This window comes from Cricetulus griseus, chromosome 5, assembly GCF_003668045.3.
Source record: "Cricetulus griseus strain 17A/GY chromosome 5, alternate assembly CriGri-PICRH-1.0, whole genome shotgun sequence".
Lineage (NCBI taxonomy): Eukaryota > Metazoa > Chordata > Mammalia > Rodentia > Cricetidae > Cricetulus > Cricetulus griseus.
The window spans coordinates 67100825-67121882 of NC_048598.1; the positions used below are offsets into that span (position 1 = coordinate 67100825).

Here is a 21058-nt window from a genome sequence, read left to right on the forward strand (position 1 = left end):
CAGACAGAAATGACACTTGTTCTTAGGGGAGATGGCTTTAAATGTCACTTGATGGCATCAGTCCAGTTCAAAATGTTAAATACCCAAGAGAAATAAGAAATGATTACTTTACTAAAAATGCTATCCTTTCAGAATTGAATGAGTCCCTGAAGGTTATTTATGTATTAACCTCCACCGTGTTTTATCTTTTTTTGGTGCTAGAGATCAAACCCAGGGCATTGTGCATGCTAGCGCTCTACCACTGAGCTGTGTCCCCAGCTCTAACTTTCTTCTAGTTCAGGAAGCGCCCCCATGTTTATAGTCCCTCAGATGAGAAAGGCAGGACCCTGCACACCCACCTTACACGGGGATCTAAAGAACTTAAGTTTCTAGCATCTTTTAAGCCTCCGGTTGAAATCAAGCAGATGACAAAGCACAGCTCAGTTTCCCTCCTGAACAAAGCTACAACCGAGAATGAACACTATGGAATTCTGGGAGACCAAAATGTAAGTGAATGTGGTAATCTAGAAGGCACATGCCCTCACTGAAGGTGGCTTACTTCCCTGAGGGTGTTTTCCCAAAACCTTGTAATGTCTAGCTTGATTAATAAAGGCCTCACACTAGCCTTGGCATTGGTACAAGAGGAAAAGGTACTCAATGACATGTAAAGACAGATGACCAGCTTCATGGAGTTCTGCCAGCTATACCCACAATGCTCCCTGCATGCCTACAAAATTGCAAGCCAAGAACCAAGTGTGGTGGTGCACACCTGCAACCCCAGCACTTGGGAGATGGAGATGGGAAGACCAGGAGTTCAAAATCATCCTCAGAAACAGAGTGAGATGAAGTCAGTCTATGCTCCAGGAGACCCTGTCTCAAAACACAAAACCAAACCAAAACCTGCCAGTCAGGACCCAAAAATGGACCAGTGCTGAGGTGTCCCCTGGTGTCTGAGAAAAAAGCTAGATCCTCTCTGGAAGAATAGATCTGCAGCCCTAGGCCCCCAAGAATTTCCACAGAAAGCTTTCAGTGAAATATGGTGAATCCAGAGTCAAGACTCACAAGCAGGCTGGAGAGAGAGATCCCTGGGACCCGTATAGCACAAGGAGAGAACAGACTCCTGCAGTTGTCCTATTGCCCTCCACATGATCACACACACCCATGTGTGTTCACCATGGTGTGCACACACACCCCTAATATGTAAATATATTTAAAACCTCCCCACAAGCACTCTGAGAAGTCAGAGCATTGTGAACCTAAGCCAGCAGGAACAGACAACAGAACCAGGCCTGCTAACACGGAAACACATGAATGTTCAACTTATATAGGAATACCTACAATTCTTCTATACCAGGATGTCAGTGTTTCTCACTGTCTTGCCTGCTATCCTCTGGCATACCATAGTGTGTAAGTGACCCTCTGACGTGCTCCCATGGAATGTGACCATCTATTCTCCCTGGTCCACATTCTGCTTCTTTTTAACCGTGTGTGTGTGTGTGTGTGTGTGTGTGTGTGGAAATGATGCATGTATGTGGAGGCCACAGATCAATTTTTAGTATCATTCAGGAGCTGTTCATTCTTTTTTCCTTTGAGACAGGGTGTCTCCTTGGAACCTGGAGCTCAATGACTGCTGTAGGCTGTCTAGCCAGTGAGCCCCAGGGATCCTCTAGTCTCTCTTCTCCAGCACTGAAATTATAAATATGCCCACCTGATGGGGGAGGTCCTTCTATATTTCTCTTATTGGTTGATGAATAAAACACTGATTGGCTGATTGGCCAGGCAGGAAGTATAGGCAGGGCTAGGTGATGAGAATTCTGGGAAACATAGGAAGACAAAATCGTCATGTTGAGCATGGGAAGAGAGGACATGCCAGGCGTTTTCTGGTAAGCCAAAACCCCGTGGAAATACACAGATTAATAGAAATGGGTTAATAACTAAGACAGAGCTAGCCAGTAAGAAGCCCTAGTCATCGGCCAATAATTTTATAACTAATATAGCATCCATGTGTTTATTTGGGGTTGAGGCAGCTGTGGAACCAGGCTGGTCAGACAAGAAAACTCCACAACACACACTATACCCATCTTTTTATGTAGACTCAGGTCCTTATGCTTGTGTGATTGAGCCTTTTCCAAAGGCCCCTAGTTGTCTTTATAACTGTTTTGAGAAGCTTTTATATCTAACCTAGGAATAGTAGTCAAATTGTAAAACCAGGGCAGTTAAATAACACGAAGACAGGAGCCACAAATAGGCAGATAAAGCATTAATTTTTTTTTTCTGGCTCCATCCTATCAGATTTAGTACATAAATGTCCTGAGGGGCCTCTGGGTGCTAGGCTCTGTGTGCTAATTTAATGACAGCAGCCTGTTCCTGTGGGAAATCACCATCCCCAGTCTACAGAGGTGTTGCCAACCACAGATCCAAACTTGGATACAACAAATGGCCTAGGGAGAAAATAAATGACTTGAGTCTGTCAAACAGAGATAATAGCTCAGGACTTAATACAAAGATATGGGGAAATATGTTATGACTAAAACAGTCTGTGGCCAGGCCACCAAGGTGAAGACCTTGAGAAAGAAACTGGCAAACATGGGCAAAGGGCAATGACAAGTGTTGAGTGCCCAGGACCTCCAAAAAGGAGCTCTCTCTTGTATGCTCTGGCAGCTGTGTGCTGTCACTCACACACTGGCCAGGCAAGTCCGTGACAGAACTGAAGAGGCATTCTTTTCTAATCAGTTCACACTGTCATGTGAACTGGGCAAAGTACTGAACATAAGTGACCATTGAGTGCTCAGCCGTAAAATGGGACACCTACATCACTACCTCTGAGGAGCACTAAAGGCAATCAGTCAGAAAAGGAAAGAATGGAAAAGCCAACAGGATGCCAAGGGCTGCTGTGAAACAGTCTCCCAGACATGACCACACCGTTGAACTCAGATGGCTGTGGCTACCCGAACAAGACCCTCATAAGATCAATCCAGTCAACTTTCCATTCTGGCTGGGGGATCCTGGCAACCCAGGGAGCTACTGGCAGTTGATGGTTGCTGGGGGAGGGAAAGTCACTTTTTTTCAGTTGTGTAGCCACTTGGAAAGTTCTGCCCATGGTACAGTAAACAGTTCTCATCTGTGCTTACCTAAGTAGCCTTAGTTAAACTCAGTGGGAGGGACACACACTAGCAAAACACAAAAGATAAAAATAGGAGGGTTTGTTGGGAAGAAAGGTTCAGGGAGTATGAGAGGGTAGTTGGAGTAAAAATGAACAAGATACATAATATACATGTATGATATTGTAAAAAAATGTAAGTATAATGCATTTTTTATGAAAATATAAAAATCATCATGTATGTGTGTGTGTGGGGGGGGGCTTGCGTCTGTAAGTATGTTCTGGCTACTATAGCACCTGTATTCTCCAGAGGGAGGGCTCTTTCCTTTGCATTTTTGTGTGTGTATCCTTGGACCAGCCCCAGGCCTAATTATCTGCTGAGACAAAGGTGCTCTCAAGATAAGAGGTGAGCTTCTGATTAGCTGCCAGAGCACAGTCCTCAGAAGCAAAAGGTCAGGAGTTGTGGGCCTTCCAAAACCAATTAGGGAAAGAATGCCTTCTATAAATATGCTTCAAAGGTGACAGCACCCAGGCTGGGATGCTGTGCATGTATACACATGTATGGAGACCAGAAGACAACATATGGGAGCCAGTTTTCTCCTTCCACCATGATTATCAGACTTGGTGGCAAGTGGATAAGCCATCTCTTTGGCACTGAGATGCTATATTTTAAAAAGAGCTATATGAGAATGTCATAATATGTTCTGTAATGACATGAAAAAACATTGGATACCCCAGAAGGGAATATCTATAGCTTCCATGGGCTAATAAAATGGCTCAGTGGTAAAACACCCTTGCCATACAAGCGCAACACCCTGAGTTTGATCTCCATAACCCAGTAAAAGGTGGAAAAAGAAAACCAATTCCACAAAGTCATCCTCTGGCTTTGCATGTAGAACATGCACACGTGTGCCACCCCCCTCCACTCACACAAATAATAATACAAGTTTAAAAAAAAAAGAAACCTCAGTGCTCAGCAGCCCTGTTGAGATACTGTGTGAGCCTCAGGATGTACCAGGTCCCCTTACTCCTGTGGTCCATTCCTAGCACACTCATCCCTTCCCAATACAGCACTCAAGGCAGCTGGTGGAATGGCGACCATGCTTGAGGCGGCATGTGGTTACTGCAGGCTCAGGAGGCAGAGCTATGGATGGCACACACAATTCCACTTCTCCCCAGTGACCTTCTACCTAGCTAAACAGACAGGTTCTAAAGCAGTGGCTCTCACCCTGCGGGTCACCACTCCTTCGGAAAACCTCTGTCTTTTAAAAATATTTACATTATGCTTCATAACAGTAGCAAGATTACAGTTATGAAGTGACGATGAAAATAATTTTATGCTGGGGTCCCCACATGAGGAGCTGTATTAAAGGGTCACAGCAATGGGAAGAGGAGATCCACTACATTTGAACCAGGAATGTACTAGAGCTGCACAGGACTGAGCCTCTGTAACCAACACTATCTTCATCTGCAAAATGGGTATAATATTATATATTTATTTACCCAGTGCCAACACTTGTAGTACCCAGTGAGTTGTTCAGTTAAACAACAGAATGTGGTCCACACTGGCACCAACACACAGGTATAAGTAAGTATGAAGATGGAGAGAAGCCATACGCAAGAGTGTATGAATGGAAGAATCAAATCATTTTGGGCCAGCAAGATGCTCATTGAGTAAAGGCCACCATGCCTGACATGAGTTCAACCCTAGAACCTACATGGTGGGAGGAGAGAACCAAGTCCAGAAAGTCTCCTTTGACCTCCAACAAGTAAGCCGTGGCATGCACCCACTCACCCCCTAGTACATAGAAGCACACAAGTTAATAAAGTGTAAAAAGAAAAGAATTAAATGATCTTACAGAGTTAAAAAAAAAAATTGGACTCAGGGGATGGTTCAGCACTCCTACAGGTAGAAACAGGAGAATTTTCTGGAAACAAATGGACCAGCAAACCTGTACAACCCAGCACAGAGCAAAACAATAGAGACTTAATTCAAACCCTGAAGGTGAAAACTGACTGCCGAGGTTGTCACTGCACTTGTATGCACACAGCATACACATACATAAAAGGAAGTTGTGAAGTCAATTTACAAACTACCGACAAGAGAGGGCATGCAGATTGTGCTTCCAGAAGGCAGATCTACCTACAGTCAGGCCTATAGAATCTTCTAGAACCCCATCAGGATCTCACAGATAATAGGGAGGGCTGACTTAGTTGGCTAAGCACCAGGGTGTCAAGATGGCAGGTGGTGCATTAGCAGCAGCATTAGGGATGCCCCTTCCTGCTCTTCCAACGACCCTGTGCATGCCCTGGCCTGGCTTATTTCTTTTTTTCCTGACTTCTAAATAGGCTTCTTGGGTTAGTGGGTTCAGAGTAGTTTTGGATGTTGTCTGCAAATCACATTGACAGACTCCTCTCTGTTAAAACAGAGACTGACGGACTGGGAAAGTTAGACATCGACACTAAAAGTCTTGGGGAGGCCTTCTGAAACATTCTTGAGTGTTGGGAGTTGGAAATAGGGAGATGACGAAACCAAGCCCAGAACCTCCAGATGCTCATGAATTACACCCACAAAAGCTTTGTCACACCCCTCACCCTGCTGCCTTACACGGAACACATTAAATTGAGTTACATATCTCACAGACAGCTTTGAAACACATGGATTACTTATCATATTACACTGTCAGAAGAACCTGTGAATCTTATGATTGAAAGATGAGGCTGGCATTTATTTATTTATTTCCTCTTCATTTTTATATCCCAAAGCTCAGTACCTTTCAAGCACTTGCTCCAGGCAGGCTATTGAATTTTTTCCTTGTTCACAAAAATCTTTTTTACACTTTACCCCCTCCCCGTGAAAGCAGCTTGGTCCTTTCTCCTCACTAAGGAAAAATACATGCAGACTTGGGCTTTGCTCAAGTGATAGTAATGGGGCCTTCCTGGGGCACTTTGTCCTCATTGCTAGCAATAGCAGGGTTACTACCAAAAAACCAATAGCAGCAGCACCAGTCTCAGCGGAAACACCAGAGCCCAGTTTCAAGCTAACCCATGGTGCAGAGACAAAGGAGAAAACAAAGCAGTGGGCGTGAGTTGTGCTCACAGGCCCTTCCTTGTAGCATCTAACACAGAGCAAAGTCCCACATATTCAGACTCTTCCCCAGAGCACTCAACACAACCCAACACAAACTCAGACCCAACAACAAGGAGTCCTTCCCTTCCCTGCTTCCTTTTCCATTCTTCTCTTCCGTTTCCTTTCTCTCCTCCCCACCCCCTCACTTGCCTTCTTTCCTTCCTTCCTTAAACGGTCTCACTTAAGGGCTAGCCTCATGTTGCCCATGCTCCAGCATGTGTCCTGTGTACCACAGTGCCTCAGAAGGGAGTCCCACTGGGGAACTGTCTCGATTAGCTTGGCCTGTGTGCAGGACTGTGAGGGAATTTCTTAGTAATGGAGTGGAGAAAGTATGCAGGCAATACTTCATGGTCTGGGTCCTGGGCAGAAGGAAAAGGAGAGAGCTGAACAAGTACACATGCATGCATGCACGCATGCAGGCACACATACACACAAGAAAAAACATGCACACACACATGCACACACGCAGGGACGCATGCACTCTGGCTCACTGGTTCACCATGTTTGACGGCTGTCTGCTATTGATTGTGGTTGTGACCAGGTGCTTCACACCCCTCCTGACTTGACCTCCCTGCAGTGTGAACTGCAGCTCAGAACTGTGAGCCAAACAGGCCTTTTCTCCTGGGAGCTGCTCTTACAGGGTATTTCATCACAGCAACAGGAAATGAAACAACAGACAGCCTTGTCAGTCAGTTCTCACCCAGATCTCAGCCACACCAGACTCAGCTACGCACAAAATGACTACTGTGCTAGCCAGTTGGCTCCATGGGTAAAGGTGCTTGCTGCAGGGGCCAGAGAACCCACATAAAAGGAGAAGGAGAAAATCTGTCCCACAAAGTTGTCCTCTGACCCTGACATGTATACTATGATAGTGTGCCTCTCCATACAAACACATTAATAAAAAATAAAAATTAAAACTATTTAAAAATGATTTATCACTGTACCTCTGAAATATTTAAGGTCCCTCCGCCTCTTCTTAGAATGGAAAAAAAAAAAAAGTAACATTGAAATATGACCAAGGCTTTGTTCATTCTACACAGTTTTTAATAAAGTTGAGCAAAAACTTTTGCCTTGAGCTTGGCTGAGTTATTGAGTTTATCTCCTAAATGCCAAAAAGCACCATCCATCAGCCCACTTGCCAAACCAAGCCTGTGTTATAAGCAGCCTGACAGGGAAGGAAAGCTGATTGCCTGGTCTGCAGACGGCAACATATTAGATGTGATTGCTATTTCAAGACAGACTTTTCCCCTTAATATTTATAGAAAAAAAATGGGCACCTGGGGACAAAATGAATTTAGCTCATGGACAAATGCAGATGGCCGTGCATGGTCAAGCCAGGTGTTGGTGCGTCTGACAAATGTGGTTGATGAATTCCAACTAGACTTCATGGTTACACCGGGAAGGAGACAGGATTCAGGAGGGTAAGGCTGTGAGTATGACCTGAGGCCCAGGCTCTGGCAGGCAGCAACCTACCTTCCCTGCGTACTCAGACACAATCTGCTTGATCTCAGCAGAACAGAGACCCACGATCTGGCCCACGGAGCTTGCAGTGAGGCGGCTCTGCAATCAAAGGAGGTATAGTTTCAGGGACACTGGCCCATCATAGGACTGAATATGATGACAAAACACACAGCATTGCCCCAGAGCAGTGACTTGGCTTTGACCACTGACTCAGCCACAAGACTTAGGATAGAAGTCAGAGCCACCCCTCTATCTCCCGAGTCACTCAACTGGCTGTGTTAGTTTCCTTGGCCCCTGGGGACCCTCTATCTCCTGAGTCACTCAGCTGGTTGTGTTACTTCCTTGGGCCCTGGTGACTCCTGGAGTCACCCCTCTATCTCCTCAGTCATTCAGCTGGCTGTGTTAGTTTCCTTGTCCCCTGGGGGCCCCTGGAGTCACCCCTCTATCTCCTCAGTCACTCAGTAGCTATGCTAGCTTCCCTTTACTTGGGTCTTGAGTACCCTTGCCAACTTCCTTTTGGGCCTTGGGAGTCCCTCCTAACTCCACCCACCCCAGCCTTTGGTACCCCTGCTAACTTCCTTTCAGGCACTTGTCACCTGAACTAGCCTCCCTTCAGGCCCTGGGTACCCCTGCCAATTTTTCCCTGGCCTTGGGTATCCTTCCTAATGGTAGCCCTGATAACTTCCCCTCAGGTTCAGGTCACCTGGACTAGCTTCCCTTTAGGCCCTGTGTACCCTAGAATTCCATCTTCTTCTCCACCCCCATGTCCAGACCTGGGACTCATAGATGGAAAGTAGAAAAGGAATCATAGGCTCTAAAGTATCTCTTTATGACCACAGGTCTTTCCTGGTTTTCAAAGAAATGATCCCACCCAAGGACATAGCTAATCCTTCAAGGAAGGCCCCGAGCTGTGAGAGGGCTCACTGGCAACTCAGGATTTCATCTCCTACATAGTTGGTTTCAGAAGAAGATGGGTTCCCATGGTTACAGATACCCTTGCTCCTAATTAGAGGTCAGTTAAGCATCCTTGCAAGGATATGTCATACTGACAGGTTCCTTAAGCTTTCCCTTGCAGAAGGCCCTGAGGACAATGCTAGGCTTTATAAAAAGCTTCCTGCAAAGGAAGTAGGGCTCAGGACTGCTAAAGATAGGGCTCTGAAGATAGTGTTCCCCTGTCCCTGCCTCTAGAACAGAGGGAGCAGGGTCAAGACTCCACTTCTGTGTTTCCCCTATACCCCAATCCCGACTATCCCTCACCTCCTCATTTGCCATGGCAGTCATCTTGGTCATCAGTGACTGTATACGTTTCTGAAAGAGAAAGAGAGCAGTGATGAGTGGTTCTGACCATGTAAGACTGAAGCGAGTGCCTGCCCTGGTCTTTGTGGTGAAGTCTCTGAGATGATGCTTTACTGTGGGTAACTGGTGAGCTTCATAACATTTCAAAACAGGGAACTGTGAGGGTGGAAGGCAGGCTGACAGAGCGCTGGGGATGGGAGCTAACTCTCCCCTCAAATGGAACCTCAGAGGGCTATCACGCGGCACACACCTCTTCAGCTGCTTGAAGCTCATCTTCTTCATGAGCTTCCGTTTTCTCGGTGGCCGACAGCCCTGCAGCAAGAGCCGTTTTCTTGTCCTCAGCCTAGAAAGGAAGATGAGGGAACAGCTAAGCACCAGAGTTACAGACTCAGCAGAAATAAGGCAAGCTTGCAGAGAGGTAGCTTGTGAAAGAAACATATCCAGAGCCCAACCAAATGAGAAGGGCTAATCATGGGGATTCAGGTCAAATTCTAGCCTTCAGAGCAGGCTGGGCAAGCATGGCTTGGTGAGGCCTGCCTCAGGCCAGGGCACATCTACCTGCCAGACTTCAATTATCCCTGATCTGTAGCTCTGGGATGCTTCTGTTGGCAGGCTAGAAATACTGAGATGGACAAGTAGGGGACAAAGGTGGCTGTTGCATTTCCAGGGCCCCTGCCTGCCCAGAGCCTGGGTTTGATCAGGAGCACGGCTGCTATCCAGCCTCTAACTGCTGCCACCTCCAGCACCCAGCCTCCAACTGCTGCCACCTCCAGCTCCCAGCTCCCACTCTAGGTCTTTCTTACCTTCTCCGTTTTGTTGTGGCGACTGAATCCATATCTCCTGTAAGTCATGAGAAAGAGTTTAAGTACTATCTAAAACCACAATAAATTCCAACAAGTGTGTTTTTTGACACTCGTGCATAGAGGCGGGGCAAGCACCATCAGATGCCTCCATCCTCAGTCACTTTCCAACTTTTTCTGAGACAGCATCTCTCAAAGAACTTGAACTTACCAACTTAGCTCGAATGGCTGGCTGGTGAGACCCTGGGCTCTCCTGTCTCTGCCTGCCCAGCACTGGGGTTACAGACACATAGCCTTACAGCTGGCTTTTGCATGGGTGCTGGGGACTCAGCTCAGGCTTCATGCTTATGTACCAAGCACTTTACCAACTGAGCCATCTCCCCAGCACTTGTTTGGGTTCCTCTATGAAAAGCACCAAAGAGGATTTAGGCTATTTAGTGCTGGGAACTTACCTTACCTGGTTCCAGGTAAATGCCTTACCTGGAAACATATCTACCAGATCCTAAATATGGCCAGTCATGTTATCTGCTGTACAAATGCTATGAAAGGGAATGCTGAGATAGTACAGAATATCCTTAATGGATACTCACTGCTCCTCTAATCAGGAACTGCATTCCAGAACCACACTGCAAGCCAAAACTCTTAAAAACATCTGTGTAAACAAGCAATGTATTTCCTAAGGCCAAATCAGACTCTAATATTACTTTGACTTCAAGTATTAATATGACTTCAAGTCACGCCAGTGTTATTTTCAAGCACAACCCAAACTTGATGTTAGTAATGTGTACTCACTGCATGGAACCTTAAATTTAATGGGTGCATAGACACATTTCAGCTTAAATTAGTTTATTTCTTGGCTTAAGACAAACCAAACCTATACCTTTTTATGTTAAGCAAATATAACAATACAAAAGAGACTCAGCGGAAAACAAAAGGCATAATGCAGACATCTAGTCTCACAGATTTTAGTTTGGAAAGAAATAAAATCACATGCAAGCATTTAAGAAAAATCAAATTAAGGTTCTGCTCTGCCCTGTTCAGGACAAGCCTGGCCTGTGGGATGAGTGTGTGGCTCTCACTCATCCAGGGTCTGCGGCCTCACCACTCCTGCTCTTCCACCGTCCCTATCCCATCTCACTTGAGCAAGATGCAGGCCTCCTAAGCAGCCTCCCCACTGCTTCCTCCAAGGCCCTGTTCAGTTTCATACAGGCAGCTCTTGCTCCATCTACCGCCCACACAAAGCATTACACAGCCCGACCAAACTCCCTTCACCTGCTCTTGGCTCCAAAGTATGTCTGCAAAGATTGCACCTGCACAGTGTATATTCACATAGCCAACACCTGTCCATCTGGGCCTATGCATGTCCCCACGATGGCACCTATGACCAATCACCTGAGTGCAAGTCTACACCCTTCTCCTGGGGGATGCTGCTGCTTTTACAGTTAGAAGGTCTAATGTTTGTTGAATGAAAAAAATACAAATGAAAGAAAGAGAAGAAAGTAAAATGTCATTGCATTGCCCAACTTTGCAACAGGCTGGTATAGAACTAGAAAAGACTAAAAAGGACATTGCTGGGCAATGTCCCAAAGTATAGCAGATTTAATCTAAGGCTGAACTTGGGGTCTGCACACCGTCCTGTAAAGGGCATTACGGTGACCTCTGCAGCCTCATCAGTATTGCCAAATTAACAGGAAAAAGCTACTTCAGAGTTAAAAAAAAAAAAGGCAGAAGGACTACAACTTCAGAGTTGTGGAGAGCTGGAATGTTGTAGATGCAAAACCACACTGTTTTGGGGCTAGCCTTAACCCTATTAGTAGTTATCCACTGTCCACCTCTAATCTAATACAAACTTTTGGAATGACTTTATTATGCCTCCTGCTTCTGCAAACTCTACAGCTAAGAGTGTCACCAGACAGGATCCCTGTCCCACAGCACATATCTCCTTAGTTAACACACCTCCCTGATATACTTGAAAAAAAAAAAAAAAGCCTTTTGTTCTCTAGAGTTTCAGGAAACTATTTCCATGTAGGAATATGCTATTTTGGGCAACCTGAATCCCTGTTCCTGGACCTTGGTAACTTATATTTGACTCAAGGATAAACTACTTAAAAAAAACCAAAAAAGCACCTAATTTTTCACCAACCAAAATGCTGAGTCATCAGATAACTTCCAAGACGTATTGCTATGAGTTTTCCAAGTCTCTATAACCCCGGTGCCCGCCTACTCTTTCCACCTGTATGTATGTATGTATGTATGTATATATATATATATATTCATTACATCCCTTTATTATTTGAGAGTGCATGTGTGTGTCTGTCCACCTCACTTTTAAGACAGACTCTTTCATTGGCTGGGACTCACCCATTAGCCTAGGCTGGCAGCAGTGAGCCCCAGGGATGTTTCTGCCTTCACCTTTCTAGCTCTGAAATTACAAGTGATGTTACCACATGCAGCTTTTTACTGTGGTTTCTGGTGACTGAACTTTGTTCCTCATGATGGTAAATCGAGCACTTTACCTAATGAGCCATCTCTCCAGGCCTTCATAAATCATTTTTAACAAGGGGCCACACATTTTAATTTTGTACAGTACCTGTCCCATCTCAAAATTATGTCCCTAGTCTGAATGGTCTCTGAATTGGAAAACATACTCAGTTCTCAGCAGCAAATGATGAGCTGGGCTCATCACACAGGGCTTGGACCAGAATGATCTTAGCGTCTTTTTGAAACACACTAGTTTCAATTGTGAGAAGGAAAGAGACTTGACCTCAGACAATCATCTCAAAACAAGCAAATAAACAAAACTGAACAACACACCATGAGAGGCAGGTGAGATGGCTCAGTAGTTAAAGGCACTTGTCATGCAAGCCTGAAGATACCAGTTCGATTCCTAGGGCCCACATAAAGGTAGAAGGAGAGAACTGACTCCTGAAAGTTGTCATCTGATCTCTACACACACACACACACACACACACACACACACACACACACTAATAAGTACTGACTTTCCTTGAAAAGCCTAATTTCTTCTTGTTTATCACTGTTTCCCAGAGGAAAGTGCCATGAGACACTCAGGGAGATGCTAGTGAGAAAGAGTTAGTTAGCATCAGCCACACAACAAAGGAAGGGACACTCTCCCCACACAAAGGCAGGAAGCACAAGGCACATACTCACATCAAGGAACTGGTCACCCTGGGCAGAGAATGTAGGACATAAGGAAAGGTTAATATCCAATGTTGAGCAAAGCATTCAAAGGGAAGCACGTCTTTGCATGTTTTTAAAACAAGTGAGGTTATAAAAGTAAAACGCTTTCTAAGGACAAAATAATTTTAAGAAGTAATAAAGCTTACTAGTAAGGTTTTCATTTTTCTAGTCAGAGCAATCTTTGCCCCAAACCAATAGGATTTCCATAGGGCCCAAGGAGACTGCTGCAGGTGCTCTGTGGACTGTATTTAAAGGGAGGGCCAGGAAATACACTCATGTCCTGGCCTCAGCACCACCAAATCCCTAAGGAGGTCAGAGTCTATGCACAGCAACACCCACATTTCCAGAGAACTAGACAGGCTGGACACAGAAACACAAACTTTGACCTGGAAGTCGTAGCTGCAAAGAGAAAACTCATCAGGCAGAAACTACTGTGTGTGTGTGTGTGTGTGTGTGTGTGTGTGTGTGTGTGTGTGTGTGTGTGTGTGTCTGTCTCTCTCTCTCTCTCTCTCTCTCTCTCTCTCTGTGTGTGTGTGTGTGTGTGTGTGTGTGTGTGTGTGTGTGTGTAACAAGCTGGTGTCAAATTCACTGAGATCTGCCTGCCTTAGTCTCCCAAATGCTCAGACTAACCGTGTAAGCCACACCTGCTAGAAGCTGGCAACAAGTATACCTGACCACAACTGTCAGGGAGTGATCAAGATAAGGTCAGGATAGGGTTTTAAGGGGCTGCAAGGCACATGGGAGCCCCTTCTCTCTGGCCTCCCTGCCTTACTGCCCCTGGCAGGCTCTGGCTTGCGTTTGGCTGGTATTTATCCAAATAAAGATATCTAAACCTTACAGGCTACAAATCATCTCATATCACATCATCACTCCAGCAGCTATCCAATTTTAATTCAAAAGAAAGGAATCGTTAGCTAGCTCCCCCCCCCCCCCCCCCCCCCCCCCCCCCGCCAAAATACAGTTTACTAAGGAAGGAAAAGCATCCTGGGGATGGGAGAGGGCTAGTAAGCTGACACAAAAACTCAAAAAGCCTGTATATTTATTTGGTGTGTTTGATAGTACAGGACGTGGAAGCCAGGGATCAGCCTTGTTCCTCAGGACATGGTTTTCAAGGCAGGTTCTCGCCTTGATTTGACAATCACCACTAGGCTTAGTTTAGGCTGGCTGATCAGAGAGCTCCAGCATCTCCCTGTCCCCACCTTCCCAGCACTAGGATGACAAGTGTGTGCCTCCACTCTGGGCTTTCTTACATGGTTCTGGGGACTGGACTCAGTTCCTCACACTGCAAGGCAAGCACTCCTGACTAAGTGATGGCTCCAGCCCCAGCTTCACTTTGAAATGTTGTTATGGAATAGGTGCTGACCAGTGCCTGCTCCGTACCTGCCATATTCCAAAAGCGTGGAGTGGACTCGGGACTCCTCGTCCAGCAGCTCCTCTGCTCCCTGCTGCCGTCTGTACTTGCGACGGGGCTTGTAGGTGTCCTGAGGGGATGAGGAAGGCAAGGCATGGCATGAGAGGCTCCCCTGGACTGTGGCTGGGTGCTTCCAGTGATCTGGGCGAGTAGACTTTTACAACAGAATGGGGCACCTGGTTTTAGCTCACATCAGGAGCCTCAGACACAGACAGTCTAGGTGTGACAAATCTAATTTTCAACTTGACGCAATCTGGGAAGAGTCTAGGTCAGGCTGGCCTGTGGAGATGTCTGTGGGGGTTGTCTGGATTGCCTTAATCTACGTGGGAAGACTGAGCCTGACAGTGGGTGGCACTGGTCCCTGAGGTTGGGCCCTGGACTGTGTAAGAAAACGACAGCATTCACTCTCTCTGCTCTTGACTGGGCTGTGACTGGCTGCCTTCAGTTCCTGCAGAGTGCACCACAATAATGGGCTGTAACCGGGAAGTTCAAGCCAAATACACCCTTTCTCTCCTAATTTGTTTTCTTGTCAGGGTGTTTTATCCCAGTAACAGAAAGGAAACTAGAGCACAAGGTTTCAGAAATCTCAGGTGACAGGCTATGAAGGAGCTGCCTCCACCCCTGCCAGTTGACAACTACAAGCCGCAGGAGCTGAGAAAGAGAAAGGTCCCCACTATAAGCCTCATAAAGAAAGGTCCTGCCGTCAGGGAGGAAGCTCACAGACACGACCCGCCTTTGTTCTGGTGTTCTTTTTTTCTTCCTTATGTAGCTGAGGACGGCCTTGAACTTCTGACCCTCCTGCCTTCAGCTGCAGAGTGCTGTTACTAACTTGTGCTGCCTGACATACCTGGCTTTTGTACTTGGGTGCTGAGGGACCGAGCTAAGGTCATTTTAGCAATGTTTCCTTAATTCCACATTTTATATTGTGACTGTTAGTTTTAATTGTCAATGGGACACACTCTAGAATCTCATGGGAAGAGACACTCAATAAAGAACTGTCTAGATCAGTTCAGTCTGTGGTTGAGACCATGAGGACTATCTTGAGAAACCTTGGTTCAGCTATGCAGAGTTCCATGAGCAGAGAAGGCTACTGAGGACTAAGCTACATGAACCCATTCTCTCTTCGCTGACTAGATGTGACAAGTTGCTGTAAGCTCCTGCCTTGACCCCCTGAATGCAACCTGGAGTGGTGGCCTCAAATAAACTCCCTCAATGTTTTACTGTGACTACAGAAAGGAAACTACAGCATGTAGCTTACTTCTTAAGCAAGGGACAATTTAAAACAAGCAAACACAGAAACAAAACACCTCATTATGTTATCTTCACCAAGTATATTCGTATTATAGTTTATGTTTAACCTTAAAAATATTTTTGGAGCCAGGTATTAGTGGTGCATGCCTTTAATCCCAGAGGCAGGGGGATCTCTGTGAATTTGAGGCCAGCCTGGTCTCCAAAGCGAGTGCCAGGATAGGCTCCAAAGCTACACAGAGAAACCCTGTCTTGAAAAAAAAAAAAAAAATTGGTGCAGTGAAAGGAAGGAAGCCATATTTTTTGAATAGAAAATGAAGGATCCCAGTGCTATCCAGCAGAGAGTCTGGACTTCTGATCTATGGACCACCCACCCATGCCCCAGCTTGCGCAGGCATAGGACTCCACAGAACGCATCTCTTCAGTGCCTTCTGTTTTATGTTTATGGCCGTCACCATTTTGTTTTATCTTATTCTAGTATCAGCCTGTTAAGTTTGTTATGCAAACTCTGTTTTATTATAATCACACCAAATTTCTAAATGACTTCGAAGAGCAATGTCTTTATGATATTGTCTTGCTTTGAAATAAAGGGTACACACAGAAACAGCTGACCTGAACAAGGGGGAGCTCATGGACCACAGACTGAAAGCTGGGAAACCAGCATAGGACTGTTCTAGACCCCCTGAGCGTGGATGTCAGTGAGGAGGCCTTGGCAATCTATAGGGCCTCTGGTAGTAGATCAGTATTTATCCCTAGCAAAAGAATGGACTTTGGGAGCCCATTCCACATAGAGGGATACTCTCTGAGCTTAGACACACAGGGGAGGGCCTAGGCCCTGACCCAAATGGTATGACAGACTTTGAAGATCCCCCATGGAAGGCCTCACCCTCCCTGAGGAGCAGAAAGGGGATGGGATAAGGGGTTACTGGGGGGCAGGGGAGGAGGGGAGGGAGAGGGAACTGGGATTGACATGTAAAACAAGCTTGTTTCTAATTTAAATTTAAAAACTAAAAATAAATAAATAAATAAAGAAAGAAAGAAAGAAAGAAAGAAAGAAAGAAAGGGTTTGTGTCTCCTTTGTCATCAAACACAGCTTTTCAAGTGAACAGTCATCAAGTGGCCGACCCTCCCATGACCCCAGCCTCACACTAGAAGACTATCAGACATGCAGGCCAACCAAGCATCCTAAAGGGTCTCCACACAGCAGAGGAGACTTCAGTTCTTTCCGAATCTAGCACTGGAAAAGCAAAATCGTGGTCTGAATGTAAACTGTCCCCCACAGGCTCGTGGGTTTGAACACATGGCCACAGCTGAGCCGTTTGGGAAGACTATGGGGACTTGAAGGAAGAAGTATGTGACTAGGGTGACTTTGAGGTTGGCCCCAGTTCCTGTTCTCTCTCTGTTTCCTGTGTGTGGATGAAATGTGACCATTCTGCTTCCTGGCTACTGTGACTCCCCACCACGATGGACTCCATCCCTCTGCAACTGTAAACCAAAACAAACCCTTTTTGGCCCAAGTTACTTTCTGTTGAGGTATTTTGTCAAAGTAACAAACCCCCAGAGGGCCACACCTGTAAATAAAAGTAAAAGTGTCTGGAACTTAAATAACAAAAAGCTTAAGAAAACTAAAATGCCCTGTGCCATTTTGCTGACTTTAAAAATTACTAGAAGTCCCTCCCCTGCTTTATGACAAAGGCTGGCCTCAAACACCTTGTCTTAAGAAATCTTCTTGCTTCAGCCTTCGTGGGACTACAGGCTAGAGTTTTTAGTTATAGACATACAATATAATAAATACATATCTATTTTATAAGGCATACATTCTGGTTGAATGTGCACATATATTTACATGTGCATATACGTGACGTCTATCTGTCTTGAACAAGATGTGTGGTGGCATGATATGTGAACAACATGTGTGAACATGAACAGTACATGTTCAATAACCACTAGTCTCCTCCTTCTCATGGCGTCACTTGTCATTTTACCCCCAATAAATGTCCTTCCTGACTGCTAAGGTGGCAGTCAGCAATCGCTCAGGAAAACATACCTTAGGCTCTGTATGTGGACTGGTGGACACTGTGCCAGTATGTGCTCATCCCTAGCAGAGCCCATGGCCAGCCCTTTGACAGACCCTTTTAAAGTAGCACTTTGCTCCGGTTAGAACTGTTCCCTGGAGACAATCCCATTTACCGAGCCTTAGTTTACATTTCTTTATGGACCGTTTTGAGTGCCATCTGTGGCCCACACATATTCTCAATTTTTAAAGCATGCATTTATTATATGTGTGCTCACGCTTGTGCATGTAAAAGACAGAGGTCATCTTGTGGGAGCTGGTTCTCTCTATAGGGATGGAAATCAGGTTTGGCAGCAAGCCCCTTTACCCACTAAGCCATCTCACTGGCCCATCTCACATCTTTTGGCAGAAAATATCCAGCATGATGCTTGAGGGCTGTTCTCATAAAGTTCTACCACAAACAGCCCTACTTCACCCCCAGTGTCTACACAAATAGCGAACTATAAATAACACAAAGCAGACTTACAGAGAAATGAAAACTAGAATGAACTCCTGACACTGTGACTACATGTAATTTAATTTCCACCAAGCTCTCCTGTTATAATAGCGCTGAATAATTGAACCTAACTGCTATTCTCCTCAGTTACCATTGAGAGAGCCAATGACTCAAGACAGGAAATTGGATTCTTCTAAGAAAAAGACTTCAAAACAATAGCATGGGGAAGCACAGAGCCAAGGGGACCTCCTGGTGTGCAGCAGCAGGCTGGCTCTGTGTACTCTTTAAAAATGTCTCTTTATATGCATCTTACCTTTGGCACTCTGACACCATTATGAGGCAGAGCATACAGCATTATTTTCAATTTAATACTAAAGAAGCGTGGACTAGAGATGCAGCTCAGTCGATAGAGTCCTTGCCTAGGATTCAAGAGGCCCTAGGTTCCATCCTCAGAACTGCATAAGTGGGGTATGGTAGAACATGCCTATAACTGAGCACTCTTGAGATAGCGGAAGCAGATCAGAAGTTCAGTGTCATCCTCAGCTACATAGAGATGCCAAGGGCAGTTGAGGGTACATGAGACCCTGTCTCAGCAACAAAACAAAACAAACCCCAACAAATGAAATAATTTGTCTAAGCTCCTAGGATAGCATTCTCCTAGACATCATTAGGATAACATTAGCCTAGGATGGCATTAGCCCAAGTTAACATTAGCCTACAGTAACATTAAGAGTAGTACATCATTAGTCTAGGATAGCACTAGGCCTCAGATATCTTGGCTTCTAATCTCAAGGCTTTTCTACTAACTTGCATGTACTAGTCACTCCATTGGCCGCCTCCCTAGCAGGTCCTCACACAAGACTCGTTGCACAATCTATAGCTGAGACATGGTTTGCTTGAGCAATAAAAGACCTAACACCAGCTATTACAAGCCAACTGTAAAGAGCTACTGCTAAATCAGTCTTCAGAGTGATGGGCATCTTTCCCCATCTCTGCCACTAATCGCCTCTGTGATGGTGAGAAAGGCAGCTCTCTCCTTCAACAGGCCTCAGCTAGTATCTTAGCTGTAAAATGAGGGTAAACTAGTAAATTTCACAGGACATACCCAGTGTCTCATTCATTGTTAAAATGATTGTGTCAATTTCAAGTCTGAGAGCAACAAATGATACTGTTTGACATATGACTGTGTTCACTTTTTTAAAAAGTGCCATAGGGCCAGCCACATGGCTCAGCACAAAAGAGTCCTTACTGCTAAGCCTTATGACTGTGGTTTAATCACTGAGACCCACATGGTGGAAGCAGTACCCCATTCTACACATGTATACATACATAATAAAGAAGACAAAACATTTAAAAACATTTATACAGAATCAACTTATTATTTTTTCCTTTTGTACATGTGTTTGTTTGGGGGTGCACATGACTGTGGAGGCTACAGTGCATCCATGGGAGTCCTTCTCAGTAGTTTTCTGCCTTGTTTTGTTGCTTTTAATTACATTGTATTTGTTTGCTTAGTGTGTGTGTGTGTGTGTGTGTGTGTGTGTGTGTGTGTGTGTGTGTGTGTGTGTGTGTGTGTGTGTGTGTGTACACCCACACGCAGACACATGCCACAGCATGGGTGTGGAGGTCAGAGGACAACTAGTGGAAGGTTTTGAGTCTGTTTTTTCCTTTTTTAATTTATTTAATGTACAGTGGTGTTTTGCCATGGGTGTTGGGTCCCCTGGAACTGGAATCACACAGTTGTGAGCTGCCATGTGGGTGCTGGGAACTGAACTCAGCCAGGTCCTCTGGAAGAACAGTCAGTGCTCTTAAGCACTGAACCATCTCTCCAGCCCCTTTGTGGGAGGTTTTATGAGACAGGGTCTCTCACTTTTACCAAAACTCACTGATTTTGCGAAGCTGTCTGCCAGCATGTCCCAGGGATCCTACTGTCCTATCTCCTTCCTGGATGTCAAGTTCATATCACTATGCCGGGCTTTTTCTTCCGTCCTTCCTTCCTTCCTTCCTTCCTTCCTTCCTTCCTTCCTTCCTTCCTTCCTTCCTTCCTCTTTCTCTCTCTCTCTCTTTTTTTTTTTTGGTTTTTCGAGACAGGGTTTCTCTGTGTAGCTTTGGAGCCTATCCTGGCACTCACTCTGGAGACCAGGCTGGCCTCGAACTCACAGAGATCCGCCTGTCTCTGCCTCCCGAGTACTGGGATTAAAGGGGTGCGCCACCAACGCCCGGCGTATGCTGGGCTTTTTCATGTGCATTCAGGGAATATTTTTCCCATTGAACTATGTTCCCAATCATTCTGTTTTGCTATAAGTGCAAGCCAGTCCAGTACTGGCTACTCCATAAGCACTGCCCACCATTCTTGTTCTCTGTTTATAGCCAAAGCCTGCAGAGTTTACATTTTTATTACACTATTTATCTTACTGCATGGCTGGGGGAGGGTGCACATGGATGCCATAGTGCACATGCAAAGGTCAGAGGACAACCCGTGGGGGTCAGTTCTTTCCTTCCATCAGGGATAGGAGATGGGAATCAAATTTGGGTCGTTAGCTTAGTAAGTGTCCTTACCACAGAGCCACCTCCCTGGTACTGAGTTTGAACAACCTGCCCATAGCTAACAAGGCATTAAATGATAGGTACGGTGTGACACTGAATGGGTTCTTCAGGTCCTTTTCCTCCCTCACTCTGATCATCTCTCCTCACCAGCTCTGACATTTTGCCTTGGCAAGTGATAAGGACACGTAAATGGCATTAAAAAGTTAAGATGACCCTTAAAACTATGTGTCAGGTGGCAGCTTTCCTCGCAGGGATGGTTACGGCTGCTTTCATCTGTCACGGTGACATCCCGGAGCCCACATCTGAAATGGCAGGGCAGGGAGAACACCACCCACCACTGAAGTGTCAAACCTCTGATCGCTGCTCTCACAGTTT

General features: G+C 45.5%; 1 protein-coding gene across 2 annotated transcripts in view; it reads right to left on the reverse strand.

Annotated features, from left to right (window-relative positions):
• Positions 1-21058, reverse strand: part of Ccdc93 (coiled-coil domain containing 93) — a 77021-nt gene that overhangs the window by 36035 nt on the left and 19928 nt on the right. For both annotated transcript variants that reach the window (XR_004770014.1, XM_027417785.2), the window contains exons 7-11: positions 14348-14448; positions 9770-9806; positions 9217-9309; positions 8928-8978; positions 7683-7769 (exon numbers count right to left, since the gene is read on the reverse strand). Coding sequence is in view for 1 of the 2 variants with exons in the window: in XM_027417785.2 (XP_027273586.1) it covers positions 7683-7769; positions 8928-8978; positions 9217-9309; positions 9770-9806; positions 14348-14448 (369 nt within the window). In the remaining variant the exon portion in view is untranslated. The remainder of the gene's footprint in view (positions 1-7682; positions 7770-8927; positions 8979-9216; positions 9310-9769; positions 9807-14347; positions 14449-21058) is intronic.